The following is a 14592-nucleotide window of genomic DNA, read 5'->3' as shown; positions in this document are numbered from 1 at the left end:
TGCGTAGCGTGCGCAAAGTGGAGTAGTGTTTCTATACTACACGTAACAACACAATAATTTCTTGGACTTTTCTGACCTGGTTGCCGTAAATGACTAACTTCTTAGATATATATGTTAGCTATAGCAAAAATGAATAAAATGCACATATGGAGTTTGAGCTATTGGAATTGTTTTTAGTGTTGTGCACGTGTACAGGTGTATAAATAAAATAAAATTCAATAGCGACTCAAGTACTGTGTTACCAGTAGATACGTAAACACAAAAGATGATCATAGCATTGTGTACATGTAGTATATTTCTTTGCCTTTTTTCCTATTTCTGTAGCGAACATGTATACGTGCTATGAAACAAATGAGAACGTAGTTACAGACCTGGTTGAAATACTGTACATAGTACATCTGCATAGCCACAATATAGGCACACAAAATATCATAGTCAGTATAGGCCTCTGCAACGAATCTGTCATCTAAACTACAGTAAACCTCAATAATACTTGTCTGTACAAAGTTTATTGATCCATAATCATGCCGTGACACAAGACATGCACACAAGACAATCTGTTGAGATCATGCAGCTTCACTCAAATGAATTTGTTGCAAGACATGTACAGTACATACAGTACTTGTACGGTAATTAAGTGTAATTCTACAGGAGTAACTGCATGATCACTTTAGCTCTGTACTGTACCCTGGTTTAGTCTACAATAATAGTATAATAATGCAAGATCTGAAAGCTTGGTATTCTCATACATACATCATAATTATGTGCACCAAACAACCTGAACAGGCAACTGAAAAACATCACTTTGTTGCTAAATGTTGAAAAGTGTTCCACAAAACTGCAAATATGCATGCAGCGCTGACGTAAGTAACATCACTGCTCTTCTGTTTTGAACAAAGCTAACATCTCAGCCATACATTCACAAATTCTGTCTGCAAATCTGGAACAATCCTAAGACATACAGCAAAACACCTACATTTACGTGTTTACTACATCTGAAACTTTAATTGCAGTATGTAGACCGTATGTGAACACTGGTCCTATAATATAAGTTCTTATATTGTACCAGCAACTGTTACATTACCAAGCACACGTTGTGATACAAGCTGCAATTTTGACATAAAATGTGAGTACTTAATTTCCGGTCTCACAATGAAGTCACCATAATCTTCCCCAACATATGCCTTATCCAGTGATTTGTTACGATTTATTAAGTTAATTAAAGAAACAACATTCACTATAATAATAAAACAGAGAAAACACAAAAATTACATAATCAAAACAAAGTAATAAGCAAAAGGCAGTATCTTTGACAGCTAGAATCAGATATGCCGAATTTTGGAAGGAGTAGTACTGTCATTGGTAATATATGTAACACTGCATGTCAGCTATTTGATAGTGCTGATTATAAAGCAGGGTAAACACCTTCAGTATAGTTCCACAATAAACTCCCAAAAACGAAATAACAAAAGGTCTCACCGTGTGTAGGCATTTTGCGAAACTGGAAACATGGAAGAAAATGTGATTATCTCCAGCGACGACGTATGAAACACCATATCCATCATCAGCAACCTGCCAGTTTAAATCAGAAGCACACAGTTATCCAATAAAAACTAACATTCACACAAACCAGAAATTCTCAAAAACAATGTATACTTTATGCAAAACCCAGACATACAGTTTCACTTGATTAACTTAATTCAGTAGAGAATTGCATTAATTAATTAACAACGTGACCAGAATTAAACAACAATCACATATATGCTGTCACAATTCACAAACTAGATGAATGAAAACAATTTAAATTGACCCAATCAACAGTCTTACTGGTCCAAATCCTCCTCCAAATGAAACATGAGTGGGAAACTCATCAGTTTTAAGAGCTCCAGTCTGATCATGTGGAGTCTACAAAACAAATATTACTACTATTCAATAACCTTTCTTACACGTACAATAACAACCTGGCTTGTGGATAATGTCCATGGCTCTCCAAGGACCTAAAGTTGCAGAAAATGCAATAAGAAACACTCTTTAGACTCTTTGACTGGTCATACCTGTTGTAAAAAGGCAGAATCCACCTTTAAAGCTTTGGAAACAACGTATAAGCAGAACAAGTGTCTGTCAACACCTGAAAGAAATGAGATCCAATCGATAATCAAATGTCTATCACAAATCTCACAATGTACTACAACAGACAACCAAAACTACAGTTACAGTTTCTAAAAAATTTGCCGTAGTTTTTAGCATTGTTCATGTTCCCACACCATTGAAACATATGTCACCTTAGATATCAACAGTTTGCTCAAGTGCAAGTTGATTATGTATGCACCATTGCGGTAACCGTATCAGCAACTAATTTATAAAATTACAATTTTAAATCTTATAATAGATCTCATTGCTCTCTACAATACACACCTTCTCCTATCATCGCTCTTCTTGCCACTTGCTGGTGATTTTCACAGGCATCCCTAAGGAGTTGTCTACACTTCTCCTTCTACAGCAAACCAGTTAGACTAACAATAGGACAAAATTGACATGCCTCATCATACAGATGTCTCCGGATTACACATTGCCTCCACAAAAGTACATGATTGCATAGTGACAGGACGCACGGTTTCAGTTCGGCCATCTCTAAAGAGGCGCATCATCGAGGCTTCATATGTCAAACAAAATTTCTTGTACTCCTGTTCACAAATGCCACATGACTACAACATTCCACACAATGCAATCCAATAGGCTCACCCTGTAGAATGCCAACTGTATCGCCATTTGAATAAAACCATCAGGACTGTATACAATACACAAAAATATTCATTATAATACACCTGAGATGCAGTATCTAGTGAATGGATATCGCAGTTTAGTGAAAAGTATAAATGTAAGGCAACATAACATAGTTTGCCTGCATATATGCATACTTTTTAATTAATTAAAATTGTAGTGCCCTTTATGATTAACTCACCCTACTTTACAATTCTTGATAGCTTTTTTTCCTAAAGACAAAAATTATCATCTGCTATACATGCAAAAACATTCTATCAAATATATTAGCGTACCAAATGCCTCATGGACAACAATACGTAATTGTAAATTCTCAGTTCTTTTTGCAGCATCTTCAGCTGCACGTTCTATTGTGTCTACCAACTAGGAGAAAGAAAAAAAAACACATAAGACCATACCAATATTTGCTCTATCATGATACTAGCTGCATACTTCTTCATTCAAGTCCCAATCCAAACGTTCAGGAAACCTAAGAGGTCCACTTGTGGCTTCCCCAGCACAGTGACCATCAGCATCAAATCTGCATGGTTTTATACATATTTACGTGCCTTTACCAAAAGGCAACCAAACACAATTGCACTTTTAGCTTGTCACCATCTTCATAAATTGTTAGTTAATTAAACACAACAGGTTTTATGTGATTGTTACTGTTAATATTTCAGACTTATATTAATGTTTCATTAGCTGTATTAGCTTTTGACAATAGATTGTGAAAATTAGAGCAGCTGACAACAAAATGATTTATTAGTCTTGCCGTCTTTGGAAATACATGTGTCAGCGATGTGAACAATTCAATAAGCCATATCATATTATTATTGCCAGCAATTAATCATTTAGTGCCTTATGCATGCTTAGCTTTCTCTCTTAATTCAGTAGCATTGCTGATATTCAATCAAACTACAACAAATGCAACGATTATCTTAGTATTGTTATATGACTAAACTGAACTAAATATTAGCAAGTCTATTAGTTCTGTTCTTTGCCTTTAATGATTAGTCATCACCTGTTAGACTGAACTTCCAGATGAAATGCATTCTCAAGCATCAAACCCACTGCAGGTGCATCAGCCCTAACAAGTAGCGTTAGTACAATTACGAAGCAGCGAAACGTTATTAGTGAAAACGTCAAACAACTATCATCAGAGTTAACATAATAGTTTACTTGCCACAGGATAAAAGACTTTAGTAGATTAACTTTTAACACAAGTGATAGGTTAGCACCAGTCAGAGTCAGTGACATCATTTACTTTCCAACTACTGTGCTGACCTCTCACTTGCAAAATCCCATGCCACTGTGGTTTCTAACATCTGACCAATAACCGGAGAATCTGCCCTGTAAACACTTAGCAATAAAAACATAACACACACACAGACACACACACACACAGACACACACACAGACACAGACACAGACAGACACAGACACACACACACACACACACACACACACACACACACACACACACACACACACACACACACAAGCCATTGTTATTTTTATCATTTTACTTTCTATTTCCTTTCAATATGCACATACTAACAACACATAGTACACATAGTTGAGAAACGAGCAATCATGACATAAACAATACTATATTACAAATTTCAATAAATTTAAAAGTGCCATGTCCAACAACTGCCTTAATTATGAATGGAGAAGCACATTATAATACTAACTTTACACCCTCGGCTGGTGTAGATAATCACATACCTCGTCACGTGATAATCTTTTGCATACTAAGGTTTTAGCCCAACCCACTCGTCTCAGCTAAGGTTTCCAATGCATTCATCTAGATAAACAAAGATGCAAGCTGCGTCTCCAGACTTCTTGTGTACTTACAGGTCAGTTGCTTCGTCCAACAAACAGATGCACTGTCACAGACAATGCATGTTCCCCTTCGCAAATTCCTGTAGAGTGCCAAATTTCTGTTGAAGACGACACTAGTGATTTTTGCAACAACATCGCGGCCTTTCAGCCATGCACACCAAAAATTCAAGCTGTCAGACTGCAGAACCACTATGCAGAAACACTGTGGAACACGCATAATGTAACAAGTCAGGTACATGCAGCTACAGGTACCGCATGGCGCCTGAATCCAGCACCTTGGCTCTCTAGCTAGACGCCTAGTTGTTGGTGGGAAAATATACACACGCAAATATAGACTAGGTGTTGTTTCTAGGTGCTAAACCCTTATGCAAAGCAAAAGACTAAACACCAAGTACAGGCATAGGATGAACGCCCGTTGGCCGAATTCTCGCTAGCAGCTACCAAACAAATGACATCACGTTCTATTGGTCGGTAGGGACACCACTTCTCGTCTATTGGTCGGAATAGCTTCATTTACATCTGCGCTAATCGAGTATAAATACGGTTGTACGGTTGCATGTCAGACGACTACTATACCCTTAGGCCACATATCCGGGCCTCGGGTAAATATCTGCAATGCCATAAGTACTTTTCTCCACAGAACAAATGCTGCTATTGGCCACAACCTCTACTCACAAGCAAAACATCTTAAACAGCACTATTAGTATTCAGCAGCTGTAGCTGTCCTGATAACTGGTGGTTGACAAAACTGTTGAACTGACAGTAACCATTATAAGACTGACTCAGCACAAAGACTGCTTGTTGCTATGCCATATCAACAACAAAGTGCTATCCAACACACAAATACCTTACACATTAGAAGCTGCTCTATACAGACAGTTCTATCTCTCTCACAACATACTAACTGCTATCAGTAGTGCAGACTGCCCTTTCTTGTACGTATTGCATATAGACAATATGTGTATTTGACAGTCAATTTGACAAATTATGCTTAACTGCCGGAGATAGATCTATTGGCTGTTGACAAAAAGCAACATACATATCTAGCTTTCCATACCCACAAACCAATGAAACAATGCATATGCTAGTCATTACCAATGAAACAATTTACTTACCACGAGTGTTCAATGTTGAACCCCATCTATTATGGAAAACACTACAAAACAAAGATATAAATGATTTTGCAACAGGATTCTTACCCTTCCATTCTTGAAAACAACAAGACACACTGACTTATCGAACCATCGATTCCAGCCACTTCCATGAAGCAAACTACGACCCATCTCATTCAGCTTTGTAGGATCATCCTAACAACATTAGATCATAATGAAAATATCCAATAAAACGATACAGTTGTTGACTATATATATATATAGCCTTGGTGTTTGTTCTGGCTTGTACCTAAACGTGGAACTTAAGCAACAAAGGCGCTGAGAATTCCAGAGACTGATGAAAAACTAATGAATCTGAGGCTACTGCTATATAGTACTTATGATCGATGCTACAGGGTAATTAAACAGCCAGTGACATGCTGAGATTACATTACAAGTTGTAAAAAAGTTAATATCCAGACTACCCACCTTAGAGTAAGTGACAGCTTCGTCTTCCAGGAAAACGATGAAAGAAGCCTAAACACAAACTGTGTCAAACACAGTCGATCGCTTTATTCCATTGATCAGTATGTACTTTTTCTAGCATGTCCATCGCCTTGCGATTGTGACCTGATGTAAAGAATGTCTGATAGACCTTTCCCCACTCTCCCCTAAACAAGACTATCTCTAGCTAACTTCCTTGCTGTTGGTTGGCAGCTGTCCTCACCTCTCCATAGCAGTCAAAGAAGGCAGTTTCAGTTCACCATTCTTTACAGGACGTGAGGGAGCAACATCATTCAAAATTCTCTGTATTTGTCTGACACAAAAGGACACACAAAATAACTGGCAACTATATCTATATTATGAAAGCATGAAATACCCCTCAATTTCTGTTGCAGACAAAAGGCGTCCTCGTGAGTATAATGGCACAACGTAATACCGACCTTGATGAACTGCCACAATGTGCCTACACTCATCTGGGTCAACATGGCGTAGAGTGTCTAATAGCAATCAAATATGTCGAGTAACAGCACCAATTCAATGACTCAATGTGTGCCAGACATCATTCAGGTATTGATGTAACACATACCTTGCTCAATGCCTGGTATCCGTGTTGTTCCAAATGTTCTCTCGTATTGAGATGAGCAGAGAGGAATAAGACCACGCAACATTAGCTACGAACAAACAATGATGTCCAGTGTCCAAGATGTCAACTGGGCAGTTAAAATACTCTACCGGTTCCAATCTTTCTGACTCCAGTAACTTCTTGTACAACATCATACCGTGGATCATGCTAGCAGCTCGAGCAGCCTGAACTTCCGTCGAACAATGAAACATCGCATCCTAATAAAACACAAGTTAACCCAGCAACAGTATAACTACACTGACACACCATACCACAGCATAATAGTTGCTATTAATCATCAGTGGAGACCTGCTCCGAAGATACACATACTGCTCCCACCAGTCAGAAACCTGTAATCATATCAGTATGATTCCCCAACAGTTACAACACTATCAACCAATTTTACTGCAATTAATTGATTTGGTGTCTGTGTATACGTTTGTGTAGTATTTGGCTGACATACTTTAGCTAATTATATTAAGCCTCAAACTTAAATACCCAAACATTCTTTAAACAATTTACAGACAACTAGATCACATGCAGTGACATACGCACACTTTCTTTAGCATTAATGCCATACATTTCTTTCATTGACAAAAGCATGCTTTTGCTTTTCATAGTATTAAAATACTCAAACACCGATGTTGTTTACTGCAGTATGCTCACATAGTTCACAGACCACAGATACTTGAGAAAAAGATAGCGCTGTAGCTTTCGACCAACACCATGCTATAACAACATCAGATATTCACATTAAAAATTGAGTCTGATTTAAGTCAATATCAATGCATCTACCTGGAAATCATAGGCCAACTGTTTCATCTTTTCAAACTCTTCATCACTCAGCAATGGCTGAACAGACTTAAGATACTATTTCAACATTGACATACCAACACATGCTCCAATAAACTAGCGTGATAAGACTAACTCGGCTAAGTGTGTCTCCAAGAGAAGGAAGAGGTAGACTTGGTAAAGATGGCTGAAAACTGTACAGCATGGGCTTGAATGGACCACTCAATAGTGTGATGAACAACTAAGCTCAACAAAAACAAAACCACATTGCATACTTCCCTATCTATAATCACTTGCATTCCATACTCCCCAAATCTTTGTACCCACAGACGGCCTCCTAACACAAATGACACAATTAATAAAACAATATTTGTACTAATTAAAGGGTCAAGCAAGAGGTATCATTGAGTCTGACAACAGTGTGGTTGCTCTACTGTTGTACATATAAAACATAGGTTATCTATATGCTGACATGCAATCACTTGGGTTAGTCTCAGATATCATTCTTTCTCTCAACGTCACATTAAAAACACTTGTATTAAACTTTCCAGTATACTTAGCCCATTACACACACTGTCAAATGCACTGACTGACAGTTTTAACCTAACAAGAACATTTTAAAAGTTGAGTTTGTTGCCATTTTGACAGTGGTACAAGTAATCTTAATCACTGAGATATTCCAAAGTCTATCCGTCTACTCAGTTTGAACAAATGTCACCTTTCACATAAATACTTATATCTTGTTAAGCTTATCTGTCCAATGATAAGTATAGTGTTGGAAAATAGGCATGTTTCTATACGGGTCAAATGTAAGGTATACCAGGCTATAATGCTTTCTTCCCTACTGTATGGAGCTGAAACCTGGACAGTCTATAAAGCTCAAGTAGACAAATTACATGCATATATGATGAGACAGCTGCGGCAAATCATGAATACTCTGTTTGACAAGATCAGGAATGAAGAGATCCTCTGGCGTGCTAATGCTTATTGGTAGAAATTTACAATGGTTGGGACACTACACAGGATGGACAACAGGATGGACAACAGCAGACTCCCCAGACTGACATTCAAAGATACTACAAAAAAGGAACATGTAGTGGAAAGGAATTGATCATAACAGATGGCAAAATCAAGCAAAAAACCGAGCAGTACGGAGAAAGCTCATCAAGTCATGCCAAAGCCATGAACAGTCATAGTCATGTCGACTGACTGCATGATGATGAGTATACTGTAGTGAACCAACTGATATACACCCTGGTCCCAAATAATTTTGAGCAGTTAGAATCAATTGGTGGTAAACACCACAGCAGGATATGATATATGAGTACACCACCTCACCTTCAACAGTCTAAAGTACACTAGCATTTCATAATCATCGCTTAGAAAAGATAATCAATTTTGTTATTATCCACTAGTGTAACAATGAATAATTAAAACACAGCATTTTAGCATAACTCTACCACACCTTCTAGTAAGACAAATAATTAAGTGTGAGAAAAGAATTACACATGTAAAATTTATGAAAATATGTGTGCAAAGAACAACTCAAGCACAAGAGCCACTCCAGCAACAACTTTGTGATATTATTGTTTCAAAGAAATACAAATCTATAAAATTTCTAAACAAATCACATTTTCTAAATTTTAAAACAAATCTACCATATCAAGTTTTGTTATTATTATTATTATTATTATTATTATTATGTGTCGTGCTCAACCAGATCAGTCTGGTTTGTAAAGTCTATTACAAGTACCGGAAGCAAACACTGCTTCAGAAGTACTTAGACCATCACGGCTGTCTAGAAAGAAGACATGACTTTACGAAGGATCCGAGTAGATCCCAGAAGCACTGTTTTCTGTAAGTGCTGCAAGTTGTGATGACCTGGAATAATGTCCAGCCACAGTGCAATACCTGCTTGCACTGTGCCCAAAGCTCCCAAAACCACCGGAACCACCAGTGTTCGACAATGCCACATGCGGCTTATCTCCACTCACAAGTCGCTGTACTTCACCAACTTCTCAGCATGTTTCTTGCCAATGTTGCCATCAGCACAACAGCTGATATCAATAAGAAGACAAGTGTTTGTCTTCTTATTCTAAGACAGATGTCTGAACAATTGGCTTTGATCTTCCTGGCAGTGGGGATGGTGGTATTCCACATCATAGTAATGTCATCCGTCTCCACAAGCCTATCAGGATGATGCCGGTACCATTTGCTCTCCACTGGAACCCCAAAATGGCGACAAACATCCCAGGAATGATGGAGGCCACCTGATTGTGTCAATCAGTGTAGTTCATCAGTGCCAAAGCACTACAGCCTGCCACAATGTGGTCGACTGTTTCCAGGCCTACACTGCACATGCGGCAAGTAGGACTGACATCATGATGTAGAATCTTGTGCTCATAGTACCGAGTCCGAACAGCTTGGTCTTGAGAAGCAACAACCAGTTCCTCAGTTGCAGCAGGAAGATTCGCTGCCTTTAGCCATCCGTAGGTCTCTTTCATGTCCACAGGCGGTTGCTCAGTGAAACAGTGATACTGCCCGTGCATAGCCTTCCTGCTCCAGGACCGCACACATTATTAATATTATTATTATTATTATTATTATTATTATTATTATTATTATTATTATAACATCATCTATCCTCATCTACACAAAAAAGGAAATATCCTAAGTGTCTTTCAGACATTGAAACCAAACAAGGAAGTACTCACAGACTGTGTACACTTGTACACTCCACATGTTGCCAGTTGAGCACAACTTTCATCATTCAAAAGGGCAGTTCATAGACAGATGTGTTATTAGGAATAGCGAGACATCATAAGACAGTAAGGTGAGGATGTTCAATTGATCATGTTCTACTGTCCATTTCCAAATCACACTAAATTAGCTTTTCCTGCCCTTTTTTTCTATCTAGCACAAACATCTAACAGAGAGAGAGAGGAAATAAGAATTCCGGAGAACCACCACACCCCAGTTAGCGTCATGGCATGAGGCCAATTCCTTAGTTATCACTTCCGGTACACTAACCTTTCAAAGATCCAATGATGATAATGCAGCAAAACACGCAAAACGTAGCGCTGACTGAGAGAGAATACTATCCAAAGGACTAGGGCCAGACACAGATTTACTATAAGCTCCTGAAACAGCGGCTTCAAACTCCTCACGCTAAATAACCAATCAAATGTGACGACACATATTTGCTACAGGCCTTAGCTACATCACACGCACAAGCACACACACCACATTACCGTCTCACCCCGGAATTCTGTCTCCTATTGCTAGTACGTGCGATCGAAAGCCGATCGGATCCAATTGAAAATAGCAGCCGACCAATACGGAGAGGACAAGAGCGAGCAGAGAGAGCGGTGTAGCAGGGAACATGCCATACGCGAGGCGATTGCGTAGACGATAGTATCGACGCCTGTACGAGCGAAACGCCGCTTCTAGTACACCCAACGCAGCGCGTTTGTCTAAGTGAATATTCACGCCTTCGTCGGTGACTGCAAACTGAAAAGCAACGGCAAGACGAGCTTCCGCCATCGAGAAACGAGTCTAGCATCCAATGGTAAAGGTCAGAGGTCAATAGGTCGGGAATGCGAGGCTAACCTTACGCATGCGTAAATGAGTTACCTAATGGATGAGTCAAGTGAAGCAGTGGCTCGGAATGGCGACGCGAATGGCAGCAGCTGGCCGGTTGCTGATGCCGGCAAAGTTGATGGCGGTGATGTTAGCATGCGTCGAAGTCATTGTGATGAACGGTTAGCAGGAATGTGTGGCATAATAGAGCAACATATTGACGTCGTCTTTCTTGGACAGATACCAGGTTTTGCGCTGTTCTAGCGCCCATTCCGGTGACCTAACCAATCAGCTCAGTCCCTTATCGGTATCCGGTGGGTCACCTTCTGCTGATATCAAGCGTCACAGTCAGTTGAGATTAGAGAAAGAGCTCAAGAGGATGACAGAGGTAACAGTAGTAGCTCTGGAGAGCTAATTCAACTTTTCAGCTATTGTGCAGATGGCAAAACGTTTGGTCTTAGACTGAAATAACGTACTAATTGTTGTGTGTTACAAACAGCTGGGATTTGTGGTTGTACTAGCGTTCATAGCATTCTTATGGTATGGGTGTGGTTTGTTAGGACTTGGTAAGTATTAGGTAGTAGGGGTACTGATTTCCGTAAAGTAGCTCTGTTAAGGATTTCACTAAGTTAGATACCCCGTGATTACAGATTCGGCTTAATAGTTGCAAGCCAACAATCGTCTAGATCATTATGTCAGCTATTTATGGCAGTGTGATGAAAAGAGCTTCTTTGGGTGTCATGTCTTTTGTAGTTATGACTTCAGTGACAGATGAATTGCTGACCTTGTCATATTGGAATTGCTGTTCTCACTCTCATAGAGTCAGTGGCTTGTCATGTTTAGTATTTTTCAATTCTTGTTTTTGGGCAGGGAGGAAAGGTTTTCTTTTCCACGTTGCGTTTCTTGTTAATTAATGGGACATGGTGATTTTGTTGATTGTACATTTTTATGTAAACTGTCTAAGTAACCAATGCTTGTGAGGATTAACTTTCAAGTACAGTTGCTTTCTGTGCCAATTGACCTATAAGTTGCTATTGCTACTAAAAGGATTGATGTACTTTTGTTTGTAAGAGCAAGTGGACTTCTGATCACCTAAATAAAACTCTTATTTACTTATCTATTGTCTGTTTACATATTGAAACTAAAAACCTTGTGTACCAAACTAGGAAAAGTAGAACAAGGGTTCATTAATAACGTACAGAGTTGGGGATTAGCTATTGAAATGTTGCATGTGTCTCATACTACTGATAGTGGGCATTACTATAAGTGGTTAATATATTCATACACCTGTACTATCTGAATTAGAGTATCATACATACCATTATTGTGTTTTATGAAATTTGTTTTCATGGAGGTGTTGACAATTGAATACCTCAAGAGCAGCAGTTAGTGTATTAATGTGGTAGGAATTGAAGCTGAAAGATGACGAGGTGGAAAAGTTGTCTCGTGTGAGAGATCAAGTCGTAGAAGAACTAGACGAGCTAACATCAAGCTTATTTCAGGTAGGATCTTCAAGTTGAGATAGAGAGCCCCACACTGTCATAGCTGTGTCCAATTAGGAAGCTTATGATATGGTCAATACAGCTAAGGCGCAACAGGCAGCAGCAGAAAAGAAAATGCACGAGAGTGTCGGAAAGGTAAATTTGTTTCGAATCATTTTATTCCTTGTGTTGAGCTCAGAAAATTGAAGTTTTGCAATTGGATTAAATGAATTCTAAGATGGAAATCAGCATGACTCGTAGTTGTCAGACACTAACAACTACATGTAATCACAGTGAAGTAATTCGGTGCGGTTTATTGTACCATTCATGTTTAGAATGAGTACTTAATCTGTTGTCTCTTGTAACATGTCTCATTGAGTCAAGGAGTTTCTATCACTGTCATAATATATATATATATATATATATATATATATATATATATATATATATATATATATATATATATATATATATATATATATAGTAGAAACTGCAATTTGAGGGTACTAGATCGTCTGCGATCAAATTGGATTCTCTAAGACTGATAGCAAGTCACTAGTTTGAGGCAGTAGAACACACATTCGTTAGCGTATACCTTTTACTGTAGGTACTATTGTTTTGTGCCTGCAGTAGACCTTAGCGTTGTTCAGTTATGATTACTAAATAAAATCCACGTTGTGTGGATGTGTAAGATCTACACAAGCTCTTTAGAATTAGATGGTAGTTGGTTATTATGTATCTATGTGAAAGATGTTACGCCAGACGTTGGCTTGTAGATAGAAAATACCCATTTTTGAAACTTTGAAACAGGCGCCAGGTTAAAGTCTTGTGCTTGATGCATTAGGTTGAAATATTGCAAGCCGAGGTATCTGCACTAAAGCAAATGATACGAGCAACTCAGTCTTCTCAATCGACAACATTGACTCAAAACGAGAAATTACGCGTCGATGGGAAAAATGATGTAAGATACGGTCATCCCTCAAAATGACGAAATGCTGGTCGAGTTGTATCATTATTGATGGTAATAGGTGAATGCTGAGTATTTCCAAGAATTTAGGGAGTGGCTAGAAAGGCCATCTCTTAGTCGAGAGAATGGATTTCTAGCATCTTGCTACAGAGATGACGTTCTTCCCTGCATTAGATTCAAGAACAAAGATGTAAGTAAGACTAGGATTTGTCAATTACGTGTTGTATTAATCACGTAGAGGACACGTAGTTTGCAGATAACATTCTCGCTGCTATTGAGCAAAACAAGCTGTGCATGGAAGCTGTAGCACCACACGTGTCATGCCCCAAGTCAGTTTAGTTACAGTTTGTGTACGTCGTTGTCTGATTATTTTTGATTAAGTTACTGCACTTTGTCTGGTCCGTCTTCCAAACCATGCAAGTTCCAAGTCAAATTGGATGACGGCAATACGTGGCACTTCATCAGCAGTAGAGCAAGGAACAAGGTTGGTGACCACTGTTCTGTCTCGAGTCGCTGCTTTGTAATCATTTGATTTCAGGTAGCAGCGGTCTGCAATTTCTACTCGTATTTAAGATATATCACACAAGGCATAGTTAAGACTGATGGTATGATACATCATTACATGTTGACAGCCTGAGTTGTATGACATTTCAGATGTTCAGTTCATAGCATGTTCAAAGAAGTAATTCGTTTACAAGCTGAGATGGCACTTTGCAGACTGGGGGTGGTTGCCAAATATTGAGCTGTCTTCATCACTTTGTTTCTCAGCAAGTGACAATGTAATCACTGTCTGACAAGGTTATTGTTATACTGACCTAGAATTTTAATATCAAGTTGTTTTTCATACTAAATTATTTGTTGGTCTAATTATGGATCATGACTGTATTGGTTGAATTCTTGTATTCGTTGATATCAGAACAAGCAATTAAGGCAGCAAGTGACTTTTGT

At 38.6% G+C, this 14592-nt stretch overlaps 2 protein-coding genes across 3 annotated transcripts; one reads left to right on the top strand and one right to left on the bottom strand.

Annotated features, from left to right (window-relative positions):
• Positions 1–723: 723 nt before the first annotated feature.
• LOC134186280 (carnitine O-palmitoyltransferase 1, liver isoform-like) lies at positions 724–11191 on the bottom strand. Of its 2 annotated transcripts, none has more exons than XM_062654202.1 (27): positions 10877–11191; positions 10648–10785; positions 7924–7954; positions 7754–7858; positions 7621–7695; positions 7492–7554; positions 7098–7175; positions 6936–7043; positions 6790–6874; positions 6580–6700; positions 6427–6516; positions 6295–6370; positions 6189–6236; positions 5808–5915; positions 5724–5749; positions 4048–4113; positions 3214–3301; positions 3057–3144; positions 2963–2993; positions 2743–2788; positions 2550–2684; positions 2416–2494; positions 2055–2128; positions 1962–1997; positions 1828–1905; positions 1480–1572; positions 724–951 (listed from the first exon to the last, which is right to left on the bottom strand). In XM_062654202.1, exons 1-27 carry the CDS (start codon positions 11158–11160, stop codon positions 874–876), a joined length of 2328 nt encoding a protein of 775 aa, XP_062510186.1. In that variant the 5' UTR covers positions 11161–11191; the 3' UTR covers positions 724–873. The 2 variants fall into 2 exon arrangements, with proteins under 2 accessions (XP_062510186.1, XP_062510185.1); XM_062654201.1 differs by lacking the exon at positions 4048–4113 and adding an exon at positions 3785–3850.
• A 65-nt stretch (positions 11192–11256) lies between these two features.
• On the top strand, positions 11257–14581 carry LOC134186694 (rab-3A-interacting protein-like). The gene is made up of 10 exons (XM_062654715.1): positions 11257–11378; positions 11437–11584; positions 12603–12698; positions 12756–12833; positions 13522–13638; positions 13706–13834; positions 13894–13973; positions 14026–14128; positions 14183–14249; positions 14307–14581. The coding sequence occupies exons 1-10, from the start codon at positions 11353–11355 to the stop codon at positions 14384–14386; spliced, it is 924 nt and encodes a 307-aa protein (XP_062510699.1). The 5' UTR covers positions 11257–11352; the 3' UTR covers positions 14387–14581.
• Positions 14582–14592: the final 11 nt, after the last annotated feature.

The sequence above is a fragment of the Corticium candelabrum genome, chromosome 11, assembly GCF_963422355.1.
Source record: "Corticium candelabrum chromosome 11, ooCorCand1.1, whole genome shotgun sequence".
Classification (NCBI taxonomy): domain Eukaryota; kingdom Metazoa; phylum Porifera; class Homoscleromorpha; order Homosclerophorida; family Plakinidae; genus Corticium; species Corticium candelabrum.
The sequence above is the reverse complement of the archived record's forward strand: the minus strand, read 5'-3'. Positions and strand labels throughout refer to the sequence as shown.

What these genes read in the sequence shown, in the direction of transcription:
- LOC134186280 (XM_062654202.1), bottom strand. Translation starts at nt 11,160, where the DNA reads ATGGCGGAAGCTCGTCTTGCCGTTGCTTTTCAGTTTGCAGTCACCGAC. An exon ending in TCTGCAACAGAAATTGAGGG is followed by an intron (nt 6,517 to 6,579) that starts GTATTTCATGCT and finishes CTTTTGTGTCAG; the next exon opens with ACAAATACAGAGAATTTTGA. An exon ending in TTCAACATTGAACACTCGTG is followed by an intron (nt 4,114 to 5,723) that starts GTAAGTAAATTG and finishes AAGTGTTTACAG; the next exon opens with GGCAGATTCTCCGGTTATTG.
- LOC134186694 (XM_062654715.1), top strand. Translation starts at nt 11,353, where the DNA reads ATGCGTCGAAGTCATTGTGATGAACG. An exon ending in GCGTCGATGGGAAAAATGAT is followed by an intron (nt 13,639 to 13,705) that starts GTAAGATACGGT and finishes TGATGGTAATAG; the next exon opens with GTGAATGCTGAGTATTTCCA. An exon ending in AGGCATAGTTAAGACTGATG is followed by an intron (nt 14,250 to 14,306) that starts GTATGATACATC and finishes TCAGATGTTCAG; the next exon opens with TTCATAGCATGTTCAAAGAA.